The following is a 24,938-nucleotide window of genomic DNA, read 5'->3' on the forward strand; positions in this document are numbered from 1 at the left end:
CCGCCAAACTTATTCTCGTGAGATCTCGCCGGTCGATTCAAAATGGCTGCGCCCATGAGAGCGTGTGAATGTTTGTGCAAATGCACCGGTGGGCCCTATGCACGTATACGATATTTATTACAATTCAAAAGAAGATCACATTCAAACCCATGGAAAAGTGGTGATTATGGGGCAACAGTCGAAACTGAAATTGGAAATAGGTGAGTAAAATCGGCGGAGGACACTGTTTTTAAGAACAAGTGTTTCTTAATTTCGTGTTATCGAGTTCAGATCAGGGTGTATGTAAATTCGTAACCCAAACGAATTCGTGCCCCCCAAATAAGTAATTTTGTACCCTAAATGGAGAGTAACTTCGTAACCCTATGCAAAAAGCAATGTTGTTTGTTGTTTAACACCGCGCTCAGCAATATTCCAGCTATATGACGGCAGTCTGTAATTGATGGAGTCTAGACCAGACAATCCAGTGATTGACATCATGAGCATCGACCTACACAACTGGTATACGATGACAGTTATCATCCAAGTCAGCAAGCCTGACCACCCAGTCCTGTTAGTCGCCTCTTACGACAAGCATAGTGACCTTTTACGAGTGGATTGCTGAAGACTTATTCTAACGGTCTTCATGTGTTAAATTACTCCATATAAAATATTAACTTATTTTTGGATCTATGAAAGAAATCTAATGATCTGGCGATAGAAATTGCGATAAACATGGCTATCTGAAGTATGTTAGGAACCCTATATAATCCAACGATAATGTTGTCTTTTAAACAATGTTAAATGAATATAGGATTACAGGGTTATAGGTCTTAATTTTAGAGTTACAAATGATCTTGGGGAACAAGATTTCAAGGGTTATGAAGTGTTTGGGGTATGAAATTACTGTAACCTACAGATCACACCCTTATTTGCAAAGTTGGTCAAACTAGGTGAACGTTTCCTATTTGGAATAATGAAATCATCACGTGAGAAACGGCTGCAGGCCATATAGTAGTGTCAGTATTATGGGTTTTTTTTAAATTTTTCATTCGTCAGCATATAAATATTTTTTAAGGGCCTATGAGTACACGTTCATGTAAATATACAGTTACTCGGTATAGTGGAAAGAAACAAAGGATTACTTTTAGAATTCAGTAAGAACACAGTTTGAGTATATCTGCTGTAGACTAGCTGGAATCTGCGACTTCGCATTGTTGGCCCGACAAGCTAACCAACAGAGGTATGTCCGACTGTTACACTGTGTGCAAGATATATATATATATATAAGGGTTGGAGAAGTGAGAGACATTTACGAAGGTTATGGGTAGCCATGGTACCTTCCTATGCTCACGATTCTATTTCTCAAATTACTTCATCAGGTATGGTGACATGTTCATATAGTTTGCAGAAGCCACAGCACAGTTCTTTCCATGTCGCAGTCAATCATAGTTCCTACTTCCGACGACCAGGCCCACTGAAACATATTTCCTGATTCTCATGATTTGGTTCTATGATTTGTCAATCAGTACCATGTCTGTGCTTGTGGGTTTTACGAAAGAAGTCCAATGGCTGCATCCCCTTTGGTTTTCTCCTACACACCATGATAAGACTGAAAATCAGAGAGTGTTCAAAGTGGTAGAGGTAACCCAAATCACTCACAGTTAGGGCACTCGGGTACCTGGATCGGGTGGGTACTGAGTAGGACCCGGGTACCCATAAGACTACCCAGACCCGTGGCTAGTCGAGTGATATATTGTTTAATGATAAAAATTATCTTGAACTCTATGGTTACACTACAAGTCACTACTGTTCACATTTCTTTTTGACTGTGCACCCATTCCTTCTGACTTTTCATATGGTTGAATAAAGATAAAACATAAATCAACTTCAGTGTGTGCATGACCAGATTGTTTTATACGTGTATCTAAATATGTTTTGCCAGGGCTATGGTTAACAAAATCCCAATCAGACATTTTGTACCTGTCTCTTGATACCTACAATGGGTACCCTGGTAGGGTTTGGTAATAGGGGGGTGGGTACCCAGGTAGTGAATTGGACTCGTCCCAGCCCTACTCACAGTGATATGATTAGATCGATGTGTTATATTGTTTGCAAATTGAAGTGTTGATCTCTGATACAGAAACTATGATGTTATTGTCCCATGTTGCAGGCCATTCAAGATCTCCAGTGGGAAGCTGGCCAGGTTTGCTGATGGCACTGCAGTTGCTCAGGTAAACAATTAGGTCTTTATGCATACAAGAAAATCATTTTTTTATCCTATTACACCATGTCCATTAAATTTATATGTTACAAAGTACAGGATCTGATTTGCAACATGATGCATATGGTAGGAATGAAGTCAGTGTAAGTACTACTGCTGCTGCTGCTGCTACTGCTGCTACTACTACTACTTTGTATACTATGGTCCCGTGAAGATCCAGGGTAGAATAGGTCTTTAGCAACCCATGCTTGTCAAAGGTGACTATGCTTGTCCTAAGAGGCAACTAATGGGATCGGGTGGTCAGGCTCGCTGACTTGGTTGATGCATGTCATCGTTTCCCAATTGTGTAAGTCGATGCTCATGATATCAATCACTGGATTGTCTGGTCCAGATCAAATTTTTTACAGACCGCCATCATATGCTGGAATATTGCTGAGTGCGGTGTTAAATAACATATTCATATATGTATGTTGTTGAATCTATATCCTTCCAGCATGGTGACACATCTGTGCTCGTGACTGCTGTCAGCCGTGACAGATCTGTCCAACAGAACTTTGTTCCATTGACAGTAAGTTTCGCTTGTACATAGAGGACATTGAGACTGTTTTGAAGATGTTGGTGTTTGTGTGTTTTGCTCATTAATAAGGGTATTGTTTCTGGTTACCCAAGGGATGGAGGGATAAGCTAATGGTTAAAAGAACAGGGCGTCAGCGTTCTCCTCCGAGCTTACTCAGCTCTGCTCACCTTAATCCGGTACAGAATGTTTTGCTCCAGTGACCACTCCGCGGGTGGTGGCTTATCATGTGATCGGACATTTCTCTTGTTTGTAAACAAATAACTGAAAACATATCCTGGATTATGTTTTTTATCTCACTCGCCTCCGCCTCTTGGTATTAAACCTAACACAGGATGCATAAAACCCCATGTACCCCTCGTGACCCTAATACAACGTATAATATTTTATCCAAAGTGGTTTTTTTTGGCTTGGCTGTATTATTAGTGGTAGTAATAAGAAAAGGCTACCACAGGAATTATATTCTTACAGTCAGTGGATTTGTACACTAAAGTGATTCAAAGTAAAATGCCATGTAACATGTATTCAAGGCAGATGTCCTTCATGCTGCTAATGTCGGTATGTTGAATGTGATGCCAGGTTGACTACCGTCAGAAGGCTGCTGCAGCAGGCCGCATCCCCACCAACTACCTTCGACGAGAGATTGGGCCATCTGATAGTGAGGTCCTCACAAGCAGACTCATTGGTGAGACCTTTCATTCTGATACAGATTTCGTTGTTCTTTGTATTCGAGTGCCAATGGCGAAGTTGAAATCACAATGGCATGGTTATAATAAGGACTCAAGATATAATTTTGTAACAAACTAAGCTTGTGACATTGTGTATATTATGAAAATATGATTGAAGTACTTTTGAAACTAATTTGGCAACTGTATTTGCAGTATGATTCACACAAAAACACTTGCAGAAGAAAAGGATATGATCAATCCCAATATGAAGGATAGGTGCACAATTCTAGATAACAACTGCTACATGAGTTAGATGAGTTAGATGAGTTAGATGCAGCTAACAGGGTCGGTTGGTGAGGCTGGCTAGGCATCTGGAATGTGTCCAGGGTCTCTGTCAGACATACACAACATTATGCATTTTGAACTTTTACATTACACACACTTTGATGTCCATGATGTTTCTCCTGTTCCTAATCTGGATTACATTGATGAGGACAGTACATGTAATTTCACTCATCATGTCATGTTTCTTTCAGATCGATCTATCAGACCTTTGTTTCCTCAGGGCTTTTATAATGAAACTCAGGTAGGAATTTCCTTTGTGTACGTAAACAAAAACTTTTTTAATCACTTTGATGTCATGTGTACATGTTCAGGTTGAGATGAGACAAATAGCTGCTGGTGAAATTTCAATCTCATTAAAATCAGACCTGCTAAACAAAGATCTGAAGACATCCCATTTGGGGTCACGTCAGAACCTTTCATCCGACCAATCAGAGCGTTGCTTACCAGGTTATGAAAGTGACAGTCGGAATGTGATTTCTAATCATGCAATCTCGAAAACTTTAACATGGGGTATTTCGAATGATAGTTACGGGTTTACAGACTCAATCCTTACAATCTAGACCATCTATTAGCCATTCCAGAATGTTTTTTTGTTCAGGTTTCAAATTTGTAATCAAAATATGTTTCGAAGCGACGTCGCTAATTTGAAATTAGTGCCATAAAGCACGAGAAAGCTGCCTTCTGATTGGTCATTCCATTGGTCGGTCAAAGTTCGCGCAAGATCGGTCTGACGTGACCCGTAATGGGATGTCCTCAGATCTTTGTTTAGCTGTAGCCAGAACTAAGATCTGATTTTAATGAGATTGGTGAAATTGAGATCTCCTTGCTATTACAAAGTGGACACAATTTATGGATAACAACTTCTTTAATAAATAGAAGTTGTTATCCATAAATTGTGTCTACTTTGTCATCCGTCATCTTCTAAGTAATGCCTATGAAACAATTCTCCTTGCTATTGTTGCTCCTACAAAAATATACCTGCAAGTCACAACATTTCTGATCGGAGATTATTTGTAGCTGTAAAACTGACTGACTGTCAAACAGATCATCCCATTTCAACCAGATCAGTCTTTTCATTTTTGTTATCCAACCTTTAACCCTTCAGTAATTTTTTTTGTTGGACCTCTACAATTGAGATGTCGGAGGGGAGATGTTTGTCAAAGGTTAACTAAAATGCATCATGTGATAGTTATGGCAATGGTTTTTTTATTATTTCAGATAATGTGCAACCTGCTTGCAGTTGATGGAATGAACGACCCAGACATTATCAGTATAAATGCAGGTATGAAACTGAAGTATTAAGATGGATGTTACCTCCAGACAACATGTTCTAGTATCTAGTTACAAACGGATATATGGTTCCTAACTGTTTTATGCCTTTTTAAGATGATGGGCTCCGGAGGTTCAGAGTTACCTCCCTTATATGTTTTAGGATCAGCTGAGCACAGGTTCAAAGTCACGATTCATCTTGATTATTACCCTTAGTCTTTCATTACCAAAACATGCACCTGGGTTTCATCAAAGTAATGAATATCTACAAACTAAGTCCCTAACGGCTGTTGGGAAGTGGGGTAGCCTAGTGGTTAAAGCATTCTCTCATCACCACAAGGGCACAAGGTTGATTCCCCACATGAGAAAAAATATGTGAAGCCCATAACTAGAGTCCCCCTAACGTGATATTGCTTGATTATTGCTGAAAGCGGCGTAAAACCATATTCCCTGTTTCAGCTTTCCTCATCTATAAGCTGTGATAAAAGTTAAATATTATTGAACATGTTGAAAGTGTCATGAACAGTGGTGAAACCATGCTTACACCCTCATTATTCCTCCGACATTCCTTCGTGTAAGCACTTTAATGTCTACATTTAATATCTAAACTTGAACATTCTGACCAGTGAGCGGCACTGTTCCAACTCACTCGGAATACTGGCATCTTGAAAGTAGTGGACAAAGATACTTCTTCTTATGCTTACTGTTGTTGTGTTTCCAGCTTCAGCAGCCCTGGCAGTGTCTCATATTCCGTGGAATGGCCCTGTAGGTAGGTGCAACCAGTTTAGGAGCACAAGATGGTGGACTCCATTTTCGTTTCCAATCTGGTGTCCAAACTTAAAATCCTTTTCATAGAATACATTATAAATATTTGGAAATAGAAAGATAAATAAATAGTTTTAAGATAAACTCTCAGAGTTGTTAAAATAATAATAAATTCTTATCATTAATTTCTTATTTTAGATGAAGTAAGATTATAGGAACATTTGGAGCTGGATGTTGTTTATGAGTATGTAAATTTGAGCTGTTGCTTCAGGTGCTGTTAGAGTGGGACTTATTGACAATGAAGTCGTTGTTAACCCTACGCGACGTCAGATGTTTCAGAGTACGCTCAATTTGGTGATAACTGGTTCAGAGCATGATAAAGTGGGTGAGTTGCTGTTAGCAGTCTTCCGACCATGTGATAGCTGAACACCCTCAGAATCAAAGAATCAAACCCAGGTTTCAGTGAAATGAACTGACACATTTACCACTGGACCACTAGACCACTCCTGTGAGTTGGACAGATGCAAGGTGGACACCCCCACCCCACCTTCCTCCCCACACCATTGACTCTTTGGCTGTATTGGGTTTGTTTCTCACATTTTCCAGGGTTGTTCCAAGGGGAGACGTCACCCTACACAACCACTATGCTTGTCGTAAGAGGCGACTAATGTCATTGTATCCCATTTGCGTGGATTGATGCTCATGATGTCAATCACTGGATTGTCTGGACCATACTTGATTATTTACAGACCGCCGTCATATAGCTGGAATATTGCAGAGTGTTGCTTTAAACAAAACAAACAAAAACACACAACAGTGAGCTGGCTGATCTGGTATAGCATCCTACCCCAGTAGTGTTAATCTATGCTCACACTATCAGTTACAACTGGTTTGCTTATACCAGACTGAGAGCTACCAGCATTCACTCACAAGACACAAGCCCATGGATTCCCCAGGACAGGTCTAGTAAGGTAATGAGGGTCTGAATATGGTTTTACGCTGCTTTTAGCTATATTCCAGCAATATCACGGCGGGGGACACCAGAAATGGGCTTCACACATTGTACCCATGTCTGGAATCGAACCCGGGTCTTCGGCGTGACAAGCAACACTTTAACCACTGGGCTACCTGACCGCCCCGAGGGTCTAGTAGTTACAATGTGTGACCTGAGCCCCATAAAGCAATCAAACTGCAGTCATACATTGTTAATCATGCCCGGCCCAACCTGTAGAATTTACAGACTGTTGTGACTTAGCTTGAATATTGGTGACTGAGGTGTTCAGATATATTTAACTCTTTCACAAATGTTGATGATAATAATGTGCATATTTATAATATAATACCCCAAATCCACACCCTAAAGCATGCTCCGAGCGCTACATTATAATCCCGGTCGATGGATCAGTGTGCACTCAATTTTCATTCTCAGCTCCCTGGGGGGAATACAACAACAGTCACATTACCATCTCGTCCTACCCGGTACCCATTCACTGCTGGGTGATCACAGGCATATTTTGAACAAATTCACTTGCCTACAGAGACACTACATGTTTTTTAGTTTGGGGCAGGACGAAGCACTCAGGGGTCAAGCCCCCGAACACAGTCACCCATCCATCTACAGTACAAAACCAATATTGCTCAACTTCAACCAATGTTTCTCAAGATGTGTGAACTGTGCACTGTGCTCAGGACCACGTATGACAATCAGTATGCTATAAAGCATTTCAGATCATGCACATACCTTTGTTCAATGTTACAGTAATGCTGGAAGCCTCAGCCAACAATGTCTACCTACAAGATTTCCAGAAGGCTGTGAAGTATGGCTTGAAGGAAACACAAGCCATCATAAGACAGATTAAAAAACTCCAGAATCAAATTGGTCAGGAAAAGAAGGAAGTTCCGCCAGTCTCTGCACCCTCGGAACAAATCACAAGTATTGTCAAAAGGTAATAGAAATAAAATTACCATTTTCACTATATATAATATAATATAATATAATATAATATAATATAATATAATATAATATAATATAATATAATATAATATAATATAATATAATATAATATAATATAATATAATATAATATAATATAATATAATATAATATAATATATATATATCAGCTGGAAAACTTCTTGACTAAAAACAATTCTTTTTTTACAATTTTGTTTCTTGTTTGAATCTAAATCCAAATCCCATGAAGATCAGGGTAAGAACTGGTCTTCAGCAAGCCATGCTTGTCATAAGTGGCAACTATCGGATCGGGATCGTATACCATTTGCATAAATCAGTGCTCGTGATGTCAGTCACTGGATCGTCTGGTCCACACTTGATTATTTACTGACTGACGTCATACAGCAGGAATATTATTGACGGCAGCATTAAATAACAAACAAACAAATCTAAATCCAATAGTGTTCACAGGTAGCCCAGTAGCTCTGCAGTTCAGTCTGTAGAGTTATGTGACATACTCGGGAAAGGTGCTGGGTTCCGAGCCTCTAGCTACCATCTTGAAATATGACGGAAATATTGTTCAAAGTGGCATCTCACTCACTCATGCTTGTTACAGGCAGTGCAACGTTTTGGCTTAAGGGCCCAGCTGTTGAAGAATTCTGACAAATTGTGAATGTGTATGAGGGCATTTTGTTTATTTCAGTCTTGCAGAATTAAAGTTGAGGGATATTTTCACGGACAGTTCTCATGACAAAGTGAGTAGTCACACAGGTATGCCGTGCTGAGATGTTGGTAACTTAAGCAGACTGTTACTGTCATATTACTGGTGTTCTGAGTAACTGAAGTAATTCAAGACTGATCAGTAGCCCCAAACAACCAAGCAATCGAACGCAAGTTTCCATAGTTTGCAACTTCCTTGATTCTTCATATGTGTCTTTGAGTCTGCATGTTCTTCTTAGATGAGACTGTATGCTTGTGTCATGTCAATAGCTACATTCATTCAGGGTTAATTTCAAGTCAGTCTCATTAAAATGAGATCTTAGTTCTTACTATCATGCCCCCCTCGAAAAGGTTAACCCAAGGTTTTCCAAACGACAGTTACACTGTGCGACAGATTCCGGCAAAAATCGATCTCTTGATTCAATTTTGGATAAACATTTGATCGGATAAGACTTTACATTGCCCATGGGAAGTACTGCAATACAGTATTGGTCATCCACTGGACATTATAGAATGTTCTTTTGTTCAGTTTTCAAATTTTGAACTGAGAATTTTGTCACAATATTTTTCAAAGAGTAGTCTTTAATGAAAGTCACCAGTTTAAAACTTGTGCCGTTAAGCTCAAGAAAGCTGTTTTCTGATTGGCTTATATCAAATTCTTGTTAGTCATTTCATTGGTCGTCAAAGTGGACGAAGGGTCGTTCTGATGTGAACGGATGTCCTCAGGTCATTGTTTAGCGGTAGTGAGAACTAAGATCTCATTTTAATGAGACTGATTTCAAGTTGAGAATTGCTTCACATGAAACTACTATGTGTCAATGGTCTTCAGATATCAAGAGATGTAGCTGTGAGGAAAGTCAGAACAGAGGTCGTGAGAGATGTACAAGGTGAGGTTGTTTCTTGTGCTCTCTCTGAGCAACTGGTTTTTGATTAGCTTCTACTCATGTGGCCCAGCGTTTACCAACAGTTACCATTTTCTTTCCGGTAAAATTAGGCTTGGACCGGTAATTCATGTAGCAGTCCCTTTGGACTGGCAAATAAAGCACCTTTCGTATATGTTGTTGACCAAAACATCGGCGATATTCATATATAAGTATATTTTTCAGTCAGCTTGTCTGTTATCATCTGGGTTTCCTTTTGTCTATGTTTAGTTTAGGAAATATCTAATTGTAGTAACTTAGTCTTGAACCAGAGTGAAATATTTACAAAAGAGAGAGAAAATTGTGATTGTACTTTCTGTGATTGATGTGTACAAATGGTGTACATCTAAGTTATTTCAGAGATGACATCATTGAATTTGTCTGCCATGAACTTTTTACACTGCATAAAACATGATGTTGAATGAATTAAAACAAGGCAATTTTCATACGTTTATTTAGTTGCCAGTCCACTGGGACTTGTAGATTAAAAAGCCAATGGGAACACTGGTGGCTTCTACTAGGCGTGGCAGACTAAGCCCCAAGTACTCCATGCTTGATATAGAGCCGTGAGGACTGGATGGATGATTGTTACCATGACCTGCCTGACTAATGGTGTGTTCGGTCCAGCATCAGTTATGTACAGACTGCCTTGATATAGCTTGAATTGAGTTGACTGTGGTGTAAAACAACATTCACTCACTCGTGTGGCAGTATGTGCTTGTTTCATGAATCTGTGTACTTTGTGCTGATCAGATGGCCTGTTAATGGTGGATAGTCTCAATGTCATGAAAATACTCGGATACAACTTACTCTCATGAGCTGGAGAAATTCTGTGCAGAGTTAAGTTTGTCTGGTCCTGGCTGAAATAATGTTCACGTAAATCAATGTCGATATAATAATTAAACTGTTAAGCTTGTTGATGTTGTCCAGACTTGTACAAATGTGAAATCACTCACTCACTCACTCACTCACTCACTCACTCACTCACTCACTCACTCACTCACTCACTCACTCACTCACTCACTCACTCACTCACTCACTCACTCACTCACTCTGACCATGTGTGTTTGTTTTCCATTGCTGTAGGTACTAAATACATTTTTCACTATTTTCTTGTTTTTGACCATGGTGATAGGATAAGTATTCTTGTTCTAGAGTCCCTGTTACAGAATGGTGCATCCCCCAAATCAACTGGTAAGTATCTGAAAGACTAAACAGCCTTGTGTAGCTCTCATTCACAAAGACCTGGGAATCATCTGCCATGTTTATTTAACTAGATTTTCAGAGATTAAATTGACCTTATCCCCTCACCTCTATGGGGTTTCTGGGTTAGAATGGGTCCCCAGCAACCTATGCTGGCCATAAGTGAAGTCCAAATGGATCAGGTGGTCACGTATTGCTTACTGCAGCAGGGAATGAGAGAAGTGGTGCACTCTCCTTTCTAAGATGATGTCACTGCAGTGTAACCTCAAAGGAATATCGCTGCACGTTAGGAATTGAGGGAAATGATTAAATACACACATTTTTACACATTTAATAAACATGGATGTGAGTATTCTCTCATGTTGTTATCTCCCCTGTATCCATGACAACAACATGACTGACCATGCTGAGTAAGAGTGTCAACCACTTTCAAACTCTTAATCTCCCAGTATATCACAATACGTATTGATACAGATCCCTAATCTCAATATATTGCAATACAATTTTTGGCCCAAACTGTGAGCATCACTTGCCTATGTTTACATCCATGTTTGTGCTGCAGATCAACCAGAAGTGGATGCTCAGGCCATACATCAAGCATTTGATGCTCTGTCAAAAGAAATATTTAGGAATCTCATTCTGGATGAACACAAAAGGTAACGCCTTCTCACAAGAATCTGTTTATCATCATAATTATATTTTTGGCAATGGAGTATCTAGATTTTTTAATGTGAGCAAGTGAATGAGTGATACATGTATTAGCAGCCTGTGAAGATCCAGGTTAGAAAAAAAGGCGTATTATGCTTGTCGTAAGAGGCGACTAACAGGATCAGGTGGTCAGGCTCGCTGACTTGGTTGATGCATGTCATCGCATCCCAATTGCGTAGATCAATGCTCATGATATCAATCACTGGATTGACTGGTCCAGATTAAATTTTTACAGACCACCATCATATGGCTGGAATATTGCTGAGTGCGGTGTCAATTAACAAAAAAGCAATGAAAGCAATGTCACGGCTGGGTTCACCAGAAATGTGGTACACCCATGTGGAGAATCGAATGGGTGTCTTGGGTGGCAAACAAACACTTTAACCTCAACGCTACCACCACCCCAGATTTCTGATTGCAGGAACATCAGTGTTTTCTTTTGTTAAACTATGTGCTGGTAACCAGGACAACACTTCCTGTGCTTCCTGTTGTCAGCTGAACATGACCATGACATATATGGCTGACATGACACTCACCACCTCCGTGGTGTAGGAGATAGTGTCTGCCCGGAGAGCGGAAGGTCGGTGGTTTGGTCCCCGGCAAAATACCAAATGATGCTAAGAGATGGTACTTGTTGTTATTCTGCCTGGCGCTTGGCATGAAGGGGCTAAAACAAGGACTGGTCGGCTTGGAGTCAGTATACTGTGTCTGAGTGGGATATAATTGTTAAACTGCATTATTCCAGTCTAGTACAAGCAGCCATACACACGTGGATGCACATTACTACCAGTATATAAGTGCAGTCATCTTGAACATGATGTTAAACCCCATTTCACCTCACTACATGATAATCCCAGTGATATGGCTTAGAGATTGATGATGGATATGAACTCATGCTGTTGATATAGTGTTGTGCCATTTGCAGTACTTGTTTCACAGTGTAAGTCAGCATTAACTCAGGGAATAGACCTGAAAAAGATATGATTGGTTTGCTGTGACACCACACAGAGTATTTGTGATTTTATGATTGACAGGTGTGATGGGCGTGGTCTGAGAGACCTGAGGGACATTTCCTGTCAGGTCGACCTGTACAAGCCACTGCATGGGTCTGCCATCTTCCAGAGGGGACAAACTCAGGCATGTTTTTAAGAGATTTGCTACACTCTGCACTTTGTGTTCAAAATGGCGAGTTATGCAACAACTACGCCTGTCATCTATGCAATGCTGATTATTGTTGAAAGTTTATCAAATGACATCATTTACGAAGTGTTTACAATTTATTAAACTGAAAAATGCAATTAGCAAGAATATATCTGATGACAAGCCACTCAATGTTTAGTGCCAGGTATCAATAATGACTGTTACAAGCACAATCTCATGAGACACGTTTTATTCTCAAGTATTTTCCATAAACAACAAAATTAAAACAATTCTACCCTTGAGAGAACTGTTGCGGTACCAGTGCTGCAGTGAAACATGTCAGCTTAGTGAGTGCATTGTGCCTGTTGCAGGTTCTGTGCACTGTGACATTCGACAGTCTCGACACAGCCTTCAAGTCCGACCCTATGTCTGTTGTGGCAGGGTATGTACTCCTGCCTTGCTGGGCCACCAGTGTAGTAGTGCTGACCTATCCTGACTGATTTCTTGGAAATACAATTGTACATCGAGGTGTGAACACACAATGCCATTTAGAAAGTAGTTAAATGTAACAAATGTTATATTTGGGAATACACTTTCTTAGTAAAGTACAGATTCTCATGTTTTTGGCAGTTGAGTGGGACTCTAGTACTATTTTAGGTTGAGTGGGATTCAAGCCAAAAAGTACTAGAATCTGTACTTTACTTGGAAAGTGTTATCCCAAATTTTAGATATATATGTTTTTTATATTTTCTTTCAAATATCTTGAACATTAGAACATCAGAAAATCTCAAATTATGACTGTGAGAGAACAACAAAATTCTATTGTGCCAGAAGAGATTGATTCTCTGAATAGAAGTGGATTGTGTATTGATGGAAAACTCTTTCTATGACAGTGAGAGATGTTGCCATGCCCGTGGGCTTCATGTAAGATCTGCATAACTGCTTTCTTAGTGCATCAAACTGACACTCAATGATATAACTGAAATACTAGTAGCGGGACGATATGCCGATGCATCTATGGATCATGATTTTTACTGCTTGATACAAGTATCGATCGCAGTCGCACACTAAGTACATGTAAAAGATATCGATTCTCACCTCAAATGTTTGCTAAAATAACAAATTAGTAGTGAAAGTTAGTTGTAAAAACATAAATATTTTCATCCATTGCGCCATATTTGATACTGCCAACAGTAAATCACCAGTGATACTCGGTATTTGGCCATCCTGTCTATGAAATAGATGGCTTATGCACCACAGATAAGAACACATGCAAGTATCATGATACGTATCGGATCGCACAGTTGGTGTGTCGTCCCAGCCCTATGAAATACTGCTCTAAACAGCATTATTAACACTCACTCTCTCAAGACTTTACTAAATGTGCCTCAGTGGAAACCTTTCCACCCTGCAATAAAAGCATTTGTTCTGTTATGTTTCAGAGGTCTTAAAGAAAAGAATTTCATGTTGCACTACGAGGTGAGAAACTCAGATATAAGTCACGAGCTACAAAGTTAATGCAGTGTCAACGAGATTAAGTTGTTCCAGTTTGTAAAGATGTGGTTTACTAGATGGAGGTTCTGACCCTGTAGCCAATATTCACTGCTTACGTTTGCTGCCCTGTTGTGACATGTAATGATTCCATGTGTGAACCCCGGAATAGGTTGACATAACAGTATGTGCTATGTGTGTTTGTTGTTTAATGCTGCACTCAGCAATATTTCAGCTATATGAATCACTTGATTGTCTGGTCCAGACATCATTTACAGGCCGTCATCATACAGCTGGAATACTGCCGAGTGTGGCATTAATCAACAAACAAACATGCAGAAAAGTATCAAAAAGTAATGGCTGACAATTTTTCAGTGTGTGAACATATATGAGGTGATACACTTCTGCTGTAAATATATACATGTAATGGTCAACTGATCATCTTTGTTCCCAGTTCCCACCTTATGCCACTAATGAGACCGGCCGAATCGGCGCCAGCAAGAGGAGAGAGTTGGGGCATGGTAGGTGGTGCTATCGCAATGGTAGTCAGTTTTGTCATACAGTTGACTCTTGTTCAGTGGCAAATCAGTGAACTGAGCCCCCAAAATATGTATTCAACTGGTTTAAATACTTTATTTTTCAAAAATGACGCTGAGTATAGTTATCTATGATAATAAATTATAAATGAATCAGCTGGACCAAACAAGCATATCTAATTGTCACTATTTTCTAGTTAAACTGGTTTCTGCTTGACAAGATTCGACTGTTGTTACCTGTTGTGGCCAACTGAAAGGCTAATGTTCTCTGACTTCTATGATTCAATATTCTATAGAATCCCAAACTGATACTTTAAAAATGACAAGCATCATTTCATTGTTTCAAAGTATTACATTAGAAGAAGCCAAAGACACTTAGTTGGCACTGTTCTATTTGTTTTATAATATAAGATAGCTATGCCATAAATCACAAAGAACAATGAGGAACATTGTTCTATCATGACGTCATTTCTGGAGATTCAAACATTCACTCGCAACTTGTTAACGTCGTAAATTGGATGACATTATTTTTTAGGGGGAAGTGTCTAGTAAGTTGTTACCCATAGATGTAGCCAGGCTACGCAGTGGCCGAACGAGGGCATTCAAAAGTGGGCGAGATATGACAATCGGTATTGGGAGAAAAAGTACAGATAATGGACTTAAAAATTGTGAGAATATCCAGGGAATACCAAATGTAAACCCCCCTTTTTCATAAAATGGACTTGTCCGTCATTGCTGAGGTCAGATTATGTTCAGGGAGTCATCGTTATTCTAATACAAGTAAATGTTTTTAAAGCGTTTACATTGTATTGACTCTATTAAAATAGCTGTACAAAATGTTGATATTAAAAGAAATAAACGACTCATGGTAGTTGTTTATCATACAATAAAACGCTGCCGGGAGAATAAACCACTCAGGGCTTCGTCCCTCATGGTTTGTCCTCCCTGCAATGTTTTATTGTACGGTAAACAACTCCCACTCATCGTTTGTTTCTTATGTACGAAAGTCTTGAGTTTGCCTCTTACTCTTTCCACAGGTGCGCTGGCAGAGAAAGGGTTGAGGCCTCTGATACCCTCCAACTTCCCCTTCACCATCAGACTGACATCCGAGGTGTTGGAGTCAAATGGTGAGATCATCATCCCTACTACAGGCTCCCTCATTGATGGGAATTATGTTTATATGTATTATTACGATCTTCGACATAAATAGGCTTCATGGATTATTCCTATGTGCAGGAAGTTATAAGGCTCTTGCCCATTGTCAAAGACTTGTGCTTGTAGTGTTAAACAGATCCTTTCAGCATGTGTGTTTGTTTTTTGTTCCACTCTGCAGTAATTCAACCATGTCATGGCAGCCTGAAAATACTGGAATATTGACCAGACAAAGCAGTGATTGATATTATGAGCATATACCAGGCTGACAGGGTGCAATGACATGCAATTAAACAAGTTACCAAGACAGATCAGGTCATCTGTTTATTTAGTTGCCTTGGACCACAAGCTGAGTTTACTGGGACCTACTATATACCCGATTCCCGGTATACATGCTGGGTGTTTTGTATACCCACTGGGGAAATACCTGAAATCTTATGTTGGTGTGTATAATGTGCACCCCCCTCTGCGCGGTTTCATTTTCTGAAAAAAAAGTGTGCACTATACACAAGAAAATACGGTACCCAGAATCCACACTGCATGAGTTATGTTTTTTAAATTCCTATTTTCTTTAAATTACTGAACCCTTGGGGACTCCAGATTAGAACTGGTTCCCACCACCCAGTGCTGGTCTTAAGAGGTGACTAAATCGATCGAGGGGTCAGGCTTGGTGGCTTAGTTGATGCTGAGCATAGCCCGACGGTTTTGAATGTTGCTCATAATATCAGTCACTGTCTTTGACACTGTCAGTGTTAGAAAGAGCTATGTTCTTCCTGATCAGGTTCTTCCTCAATGGCATCTGTGTGTGGTGGTAGTCTTGCCTTGATGGATGCCGGGGTGCCAATCTCGGACGCTGCTGCAGGGGTAGCTATTGGACTGGTCACTCGCACTGATCCCGAGAAGTCAGACATATTGGAATACAAGCTGTTGACAGACTTGCTGGTATGTTTGAATCTTAAATATTTTTACATTTTTAGCTCATATGACTGAAAGTCAACTGAGCTGATGTTGTGGTCTGTTAACAGTCCCAGTTAATGATGACAAAAGTAAATAACAATCTGCTAATGACTGCTAAACAAATTCTGATTACCAAGTTCAGTGTATTAATAACTGGCTACAATTGCAAATTAATTATCTGAATTATTTTTTCTCATCTCCTGTCATCTCCTTTTCAGTTTCCTCTCAAACGTAAACTAATGTTTTTATATCCCTTTTTGGCTAGATTCATTTCTCTGTGGATTCATTTTACATATACCGTATTCGACATAATAAGCGCCCAGGGCGCTCTCAAAATTAGAAATAGGGGGCTCTTATCAGAATATTATTTTGGTGAAAGACAACAGTGTTGAAAGATCGTAAATTTGGTGGTTTATGCTGACAGCCTGAAATGTTTATATACAACAGATATATTTTTCCAGAATTTAATTTCCCAAAATTAAGAATGCATATAACACACGTATTATACACGAATATATAAGTCTTGTGTACATTGATCAATCGGAAGGGATGCTAAGAGCGATTGTTCACTAGCCAATATATTAACAAATATCGCCGTGGGCGCTTATTAGAGCGGGGCGCTTATTACGTCGAATATGGTATATCTCTGACCATTTTAATACCATCTCTGTATTTTGTCATAAGGATATTCGATGAAGGGAAGGAACTCTGCCTATAGTTTATATTTTTCTGTCTTTTAAGCCCTCCATATTAAACTTCTCAACACAGAAACAACAACCCTTGCACTTCGAATACAGCACATATTCATGACAGATTAACTATGGCAATATGAACTGCGTGGTCCATGACTTCTTTTGACTGGTATATTTTAAACAACAGACAAACTTGTATCCAAGGCAGAATGTATATTTTTCTTCATATTTGTCCAATTTTCTTCCATCTGCCTGCTCACACTGAAACTGAGAATGGCGATGCTAAGTAACACAACGAATAATATGGATGTCCTGAACACAGAGATGTTTATTGCTAGGTTTGTGTGTAGGGCATTGAGGACTACCTCGGTGACATGGACTTCAAACTGGCTGGAACCAAGAAGGGAATCACAGCCCTACAAGTGAGTACAGGAACAGTTCTGGATGTGTACAGAAATCAGAAATGTCATTATTTGTTTACATATTTCAGCTGTAACATGACAAAATTATAAATTAACAAACAGTGTTGCTTTATCTAAGGGAGATAACTCCAGAATTGGAATTTTATGCACCTTTCTGAATACATTATCCTTTTCTCCATTTCCCTCTGTCCCCTCTGTCTTATTGTACAAGATCGACACTGTTGATGAGTGTATTGTTTGTTTACATGCAGGCTGACATCAAGTTGTCCGGAATTCCTGCTAAGATTGTGATGGAAGCTATACAGCAAGCATCAGGTATAACAGCTTGTTCTGCTCATTGTTGGAATAAGGGTGTTTGTTGTTTTACAATGCAGTCAGCAATATTCAAGGTATATCTTGGGTTTAAATAATCAACTCTGGGCCCAGCAAACCAGTGATGGATAGCATAATTAACATACCATGCCATTGGGGTACGGAGACACACCACTGGGGTATGCTGACTCACCACTGGGGCACAGAGACACACCACTGGGGTACGAAGACACCAATGGGCACAGACACACCACTGGGGCACGGAGACACACCAATGGGATACGGAGACACACCACTGGGGTATGGAGACACACCACTGGGGCACGGAGACACACCACTGGGGCACGGAGACACACCACTGGGGTATGGAGACACATCACTGGGGCACGGAGACACACCACTGGGGCACGGAGACACACCACTGGGATACGGAGACACACTACTGGGGTATGGAGACACACCACTGGGGCACTGAGACACACCACTGGGATATGGAGACACACTACTGGGATACGGAGACACACTACTGGGATACGGAGACACACCACTGGGGTACGGAAACACACCACTGGAGTATGGAGACACACCACTGGGGTATGGAGACACACCACTGGGGTATAGAGACACACCACTGGGATACGGAGACACACTACTGGGGTACGGAGACACACCACTGGGGCAGGGAGACACACTACTGGGATACGGAGACACACCACTGGGGCACGGAGACACACCACTGGGGTATGGAGACACACCACTGGGGTACGGAGACACACCTCTGGGGTGCGGAGACATACCACTGGGGCAGGGAGACACACCACTGGGGTATGGAGACACACCACTTGGGTATGGAGACACACCACTGGGGTACGGAGACACACCACTGGGGTACGGAGACACACCACTGGGGCAGGGAGACACACCACTGGGGTATGGAGACACACCACTTGGGTATTGAGACACACCACTGGGATACGGAGACACACCACTGGGGTATGGAGACACATCACTGGGGCACGGAAACACACCACTGGAGTATGGAGACACACCACTGGGGTATGGAGACACACCACTGGGGTATGGAGATACACCACCGGGATACGGAGACACACTACTGGGGTACGGAGATACACCACTGGGGCACAGAGACACACCACTGGGATACGGAGACACACCACTGGGGTATGGAGACACACCACTGGGGCACGGAGACACATCACTGGGCACAGACAAACCACTGGGATATGGAGACACACCACTGGGGCACGGAGACACACCACTGGGGCACGGAGACACACCACTGGGGTATGGAGACACATCACTAGGGCATGGAGATACAACACTGGGGTATGCTGACACAACACTGGGGTATGCTTACTCACCACTGGGGTATGCTGACACACCACTGGGGTATGGAGACGCACCACTGGGGCACGGAGACACATCACTGGGCACAGACAAACCACTGGGATATGGAGACACACCACTGGGGCACGGAGACACACCACTGGGGCACGGAGACACACCACTGGGGTATGGAGACACATCACTGGGGCACGGAGATACACCACTGGGATACGGAGACACACCACTGGGGCTCGGAGACACATCACTGGGATACGGAGACACACCACTGGGGCTCGGAGACACATCACTGGGGCACGGAGATACACCACTGGGGCACAGAGACACAACACTGGGGTATGGAGACACACCACTGCGGTACGGAGACACAACACTGGGGTATGCTGACACAACACTGGGGTATGCTTACTCACCACTGGGGTATGCTGACACAACACTGGGGCACGGAGACACATCACTGGGCACAGACAAACCACTGGGATATGGAGACACACCACTGGGGCATGGAGACACACCACTGGGGCACGGAGACACACCACTGGGGTATGGAGACACATCACTGGGGCACGGAGATACACCACTGGGATACGGAGACACACCACTGGGGCTCGGAGACACATCACTGGGATACGGAGACACACCACTGGGGCTCGGAGACACATCACTGGGGCACGGAGATACACCACTGGGGCACAGAGACACACCACTGGGGTACGGAGACACACCACTGCGGTACGGAGACACAACACTGGGGTATGCTGACACAACACTGGGGTATGCTTACTCACCACTGGGGTATGCTGACACAACACTGGGGTATGCTGACATAACACTGGGGTATGCTGACACAACACTGGGGTATGCTTACTCACCACTGGGGTATGCCTACTCACCACTGGGGTATGCTGACTCACCACTGGGGTATGCTGACTCACCACATGGGTATGCTGACACACCACTGGGGTATGCTGACTCGCCACTAGAGTATGCAGTGGAACCTCTACATCTCTCCTAATTGGATGGTAAAAGCTCCTAATACTGTACAGCTACTCAATACATTATGTTGGACAGCAGTTTTCTATCCTTTGCCATGTTTATTTCAGATGCGAAGTATGAGATATTGAAGATTATGAACAACACACTGGCTAAACCACGAAGTTCTCGCAAAGAAAATGGTCCTGTAACAGGTACCAGGGCTTTTTTCATTTGTAAAGTTAAAAAAACATGAAGGTAGATTGCAAAATGGTGATTTTTCAATGAGAAAAGATTTGTCCATTGTCTAATTTAAGAAAATGAGCCCCATTTCCTATCATTGTCTTATTGTTATGTGAAGGTTTTAGTGACTCATGAAAGATGTTTATCATGTTTATTTTGAGAAATTTGTATTCATTTTCAAACATCTTAACATTTCCTATGATAATGATTGGTGGCCATGATACAGAGTTTGTTGTTGCAATATTCGTATGAACTTTAGAAGTGCTCTGAGTGATATTTAAAGCCACATCCAATTTATTTCATAAATGTCCATGGCCCTATGGCCTTCATGCTTAATAAAGATTTGATTGATTGATACGGTGACGTCAAAGAGTTTCCAGCAAAACATTATCATACATTAAAAAGTAGCAAATTTTCTTAGTATATTTAATGCAAAATCTTTTACCATTTGTTTTGTATTTGAATGCTGTGTGACAGTCTTGTGTTGCCATGTTGTAGAGACATTGCAGGTACCGCCACACAAGAGGCCGAGGTTTGTGGGAGCGGGTGGCTATAACCTGCAGAAGATCCGCAGTCAAACGGGTAGGTAGTGGTAGACTGAGATCAGTCTATTTCACGCAGTGGGGCAGTTGGGTAGCCTAGTGGTTAAAGCGTTCGCTCGTCACACCGAAGATCCGGGGTCGATTCCCACGATGGGTACAATGTGTGAAGCCCATTTCTGGTGTTCCCCGCCGTGATATTGCTGGAATATTGCTAAAAGCAGCGTAAAATTAACTCACTCACTCACTCACTCACACACACACTCACTATTTCACACAGTTATTTCACTCCCAATGCCTTTCTCTGTCATGATGTGACATACCCTTAGCAGTTGCTCATACTATCAATCACTGGACTGTAGTGTTGAACAGTCACTGTATATATACTAACACACAATGAAACCGCAAAAATTTAAATGAAAATGACAAGATGTGTTTTTGTGCTCAAGTCCATCTCGAAACACATCGAATGAGATTCGCACCCATACAACAAGATTCTTGTTTGATTATCTCATGCCTCAGTAATATCAATATAATTATCTCAATACACAGAACTATTTAATTTGCAAAAAAAATGAGCTTACCAAATATTAAAGATATTAGAATATTTGTTTTCAAAGTGTATCAGTACATATATATATTCTTTTGTGAGATCTTTGTAAGCAATACAGAGAGAAGGAGACATATGGAGATGAAAAACAACATAGATTCTATAACTGTCTAACTTTGATTGTACCTTCGACTACAGCAATAAAACATCCTTCACCAAACACTTGCTGGACCTAACACTGCACTCACTTCTCTGTGTTCAGGGGTGACCATCACTAACATGGACGAGACCACCTTCCAAGTGTTTGCTCCCAACAAGGATGCCATGGAAGAAGCACGGGAGATCATCGACGAACTGTTGCAGGATAATGTCAGTTGCTGCAATATCAGAAGTTGTCATAGTAACAAATTCATAAAAAAGATTATCATACAAAATATTCTAATGGTATCACTACTTCCTTTCTAAAAGTTTTGATGATGTTATCATCACTGACAGCTTTGTACATTTAAGTGCCTATATTGCCCAAAACAAGGTGTATGATCCTGATAAGTTCTCTGAAAATGAAGCTGATTTCATGTTGTCAATAGATGTTTTTTCTTATAGGTGCCGGAGTTTGAATTTGGTGCTATTTGCACTGGGAAGATTGTTGAAATCAAGTAAGTTTATTTGTCTGAAGCTGTTGTGCTGTTGAAGTTTTATGATTCTTTTTGCTGTTTGTTTCTCACACTGGTTTGATCTCTTAAAATCCTAGCTTGACAGGCTTTAATGTATCTGACACAAATACACTTGCACATTCAAGATCAATGTATGTAATAATGCTATAAATTTGAAATGATATCGATTATTGAAAAACACTTTGTGTGTCATGTGTTTGTACAGAGACTATGGTGTGATGGTAGAGCTCCACCCCCGACTGCAGCCTGTTCTCATTCACAACTCTCAGCTGGATATGAGGAAGGTAGGTAGCCCTCAGTATGCCCTGTTCATGCCCTGGGTATGCCCTGATTATTCTGTGAGCATGCCCTGGGTATGTCCTGATTATTCTGTGCGCATGCCCTGGGTATGCCCTGATTATTCTGTGAGCATGCCCTGGGTATGTCCTGATTATTCTGTGAGCATGCCCTTGGTATGCCCTGATTATTCTGTGAGCATGCCCTGGGTATGCCCTGATTTTTCTGTGAGCATGCCCTGATGAGGCTCTGAGTATGCCCTGAGTTAAGTGGAATATGTCATAAAATATCTGAATGAGTGACAGGTGCTTAACACTTAACCAGTAATCTGAGGTGCTGCAATTCACTTTGCAGAGTTATGTCCCTTACCCAGGCCACTCACTCACGCACGCACGCACGCACGCACGCACGCACTCACGCACTCACCCACTGACTGACTGACTCATGTTGCAGGTGAACCACCCGTCTGTGCTGGGACTTGAGGTGGGGCAGGAGATCAGGGCCAAGTACTTCGGGCGGGACCCGGCCAATGGTCGGATGCGGCTATCTCGGAAGGTTCTACAGACAACCAGCAGATAGATGTGAATGCTACCAATGTCAGAGGCGTATTCTGACAAGTGGCACAGCCTGTACACAGTACCAGTCAACAGGTTCAGCCTTTTCAACATGTGTTGGAAGGATGGACAGTGCATGGGACTGATTGATTCTACAGCTAAATATACTACATGCTACAGTCATCAGTTTGGTCAGTGAATCTTTGAGATCGGTGGAGGCTGGTCCTGCTTTATTGACTTGGTTATCCATGAACCTACTTGTCAGACAGTTTGAGGATCTAGTTCTGGTTATGAATGTATACAGCATAAGTGGAAAGTTGTATATGCAGCATGGGAGTTTTGATCATCTTAGCACTACAATTGCTCTGTGGAACAGGGTCCTTGTCAGCAGTGGGAACTCCCTTGTTGGCGCACTGAAAGACAATGCTTGTGATGTAGGAACATTTCCAGTACACCCAGGAATGTCTTCATACCAGTGTGCTCCTCATCAGAACCAGGTGATGAGGACCAGGATGCCAGCTAATAAAGTGTCGTCAGTACATAGTCACTGTTGGGTAACTCACTCCTTCAGACCTCTGAAATCTGTGGGGGCGGTGGGGTAGTCTAGTGGTTAAAGCGTTCGCTCGTCAGGCCGAAGACCCGGGTTCGATTCCCCACATGGGTACAATGTGTGAAGCCCATTTGTGGTGTCCCCCCGCCGTGATATTGCTGGAATATTGCTAAAAGCGGCGTAAAACCATACTCACTCACTCTGAAATCTGTGTGTTGTAACTAAAATATGACATTCACATTAACAATCGGGTTAGTTTCTATTGTCAGGAATAAAACACTGGAATTATTTTGTACTGATAATGTGGGAACTTATCGATATTTCTTTGTGCACTGAACCTTATCAGAACAGAGAAGTTGATTGTGAGCACTTACCCTGGATGTGAAACAAATACTGAACCTTGGTCTGTCAGTAACATACCCCCGACCTTGTCTCCAAAACAGTAAATGTCACTACAGTTTTCCTCCGACATTGAAATAACACTGGTCATCATACTGCAATGTCCAACACACTCACTGGTACACTGACAGACAGCAGTCAGCTGACTGATAGAAACTTGAAGTGTCTTCTCAGAACTCGTGTGTGACTGGTACACTGACGGACAGGAGCCAGCTGACTGGTAGAAGCTTGAAGTGTCTTCTCAGAACATGTGTGTGGAATACAGAATTTGTCTAGTCATGGTTTTTACATGCTGAAATCATTTTTGACTGACGACACAAGATATACCACAAACGTATACCAGGATATGTACATATTGTTTGGTTTGTTATTTGTACATATGTAAATGTCTTGAAACAGATGTGAAAATATATGATGAAAAGAAGAGTAAGTTTTGTGTTGTTTATTCCTTACAGCTAAAAATGTACCCACGTTGACTCAGCGCTGGATTATGCCAGAACCAGTCCGCCCACATGGTTGCCAGCTAGAGCCAACTGGCTCCAGTTTGATGTGCAGACAGTTTGCACTGACACTCCATGCTTAATTACATGTTAACAAGAAGACATCTTTTCTGGCAGAGTTTTGTTTTGAAAATCAATGATCCAGTTGACATGGTTCACAAGGATTCTAGGGGATAGAACGTCTGTCCAGAGAGTGGAAAGACACTGGTTCAAACACCAGCCACACTGAAAGGATGATAGGTGTTGTTACCCAGCGCAAGACTATTGCATTATTGCATCATTAAAGGGGT

General features: G+C 41.4%; 1 protein-coding gene across 1 annotated transcript; it reads left to right on the plus strand.

The window, feature by feature from the left end:
* The first annotated feature begins 12 nt into the window (after nucleotides 1-12).
* LOC124137045 (polyribonucleotide nucleotidyltransferase 1, mitochondrial-like) lies at nucleotides 13-24,580 on the plus strand. Its single transcript, XM_046503149.2, has 27 exons — nucleotides 13-200; nucleotides 2,150-2,210; nucleotides 2,694-2,768; nucleotides 3,354-3,459; nucleotides 3,979-4,028; nucleotides 5,006-5,069; nucleotides 5,778-5,825; nucleotides 6,093-6,206; nucleotides 7,581-7,767; nucleotides 8,477-8,528; nucleotides 9,323-9,380; nucleotides 10,569-10,607; nucleotides 11,179-11,272; nucleotides 12,359-12,461; nucleotides 12,836-12,906; nucleotides 13,907-13,943; nucleotides 14,410-14,476; nucleotides 15,529-15,618; nucleotides 16,425-16,585; nucleotides 17,643-17,714; nucleotides 17,966-18,029; nucleotides 20,495-20,578; nucleotides 21,105-21,188; nucleotides 21,958-22,064; nucleotides 22,299-22,351; nucleotides 22,575-22,653; nucleotides 23,099-24,580. The coding sequence occupies exons 1-27, from the start codon at nucleotides 43-45 to the stop codon at nucleotides 23,222-23,224; spliced, it is 2,304 nt and encodes a 767-aa protein (XP_046359105.2). The 5' UTR covers nucleotides 13-42; the 3' UTR covers nucleotides 23,225-24,580.
* Nucleotides 24,581-24,938: the final 358 nt, after the last annotated feature.

The sequence above is a fragment of the Haliotis rufescens genome, unplaced genomic scaffold (assembly GCF_023055435.1).
Source record: "Haliotis rufescens isolate VD_foot unplaced genomic scaffold, xgHalRufe1.0.p SCAF_3, whole genome shotgun sequence".
Lineage (NCBI taxonomy): Eukaryota > Metazoa > Mollusca > Gastropoda > Lepetellida > Haliotidae > Haliotis > Haliotis rufescens.

What these genes read in the sequence shown, in the direction of transcription:
- LOC124137045 (XM_046503149.2), top strand. Translation starts at nt 43, where the DNA reads ATGGCTGCGCCCATGAGAGCGTGTGAATGTTTGTGCAAATGCACCGGT. An exon ending in ATGGCACTGCAGTTGCTCAG is followed by an intron (nt 2,211 to 2,693) that starts GTAAACAATTAG and finishes ATATCCTTCCAG; the next exon opens with CATGGTGACACATCTGTGCT. An exon ending in TTCAGAGCATGATAAAGTGG is followed by an intron (nt 6,207 to 7,580) that starts GTGAGTTGCTGT and finishes TCAATGTTACAG; the next exon opens with TAATGCTGGAAGCCTCAGCC.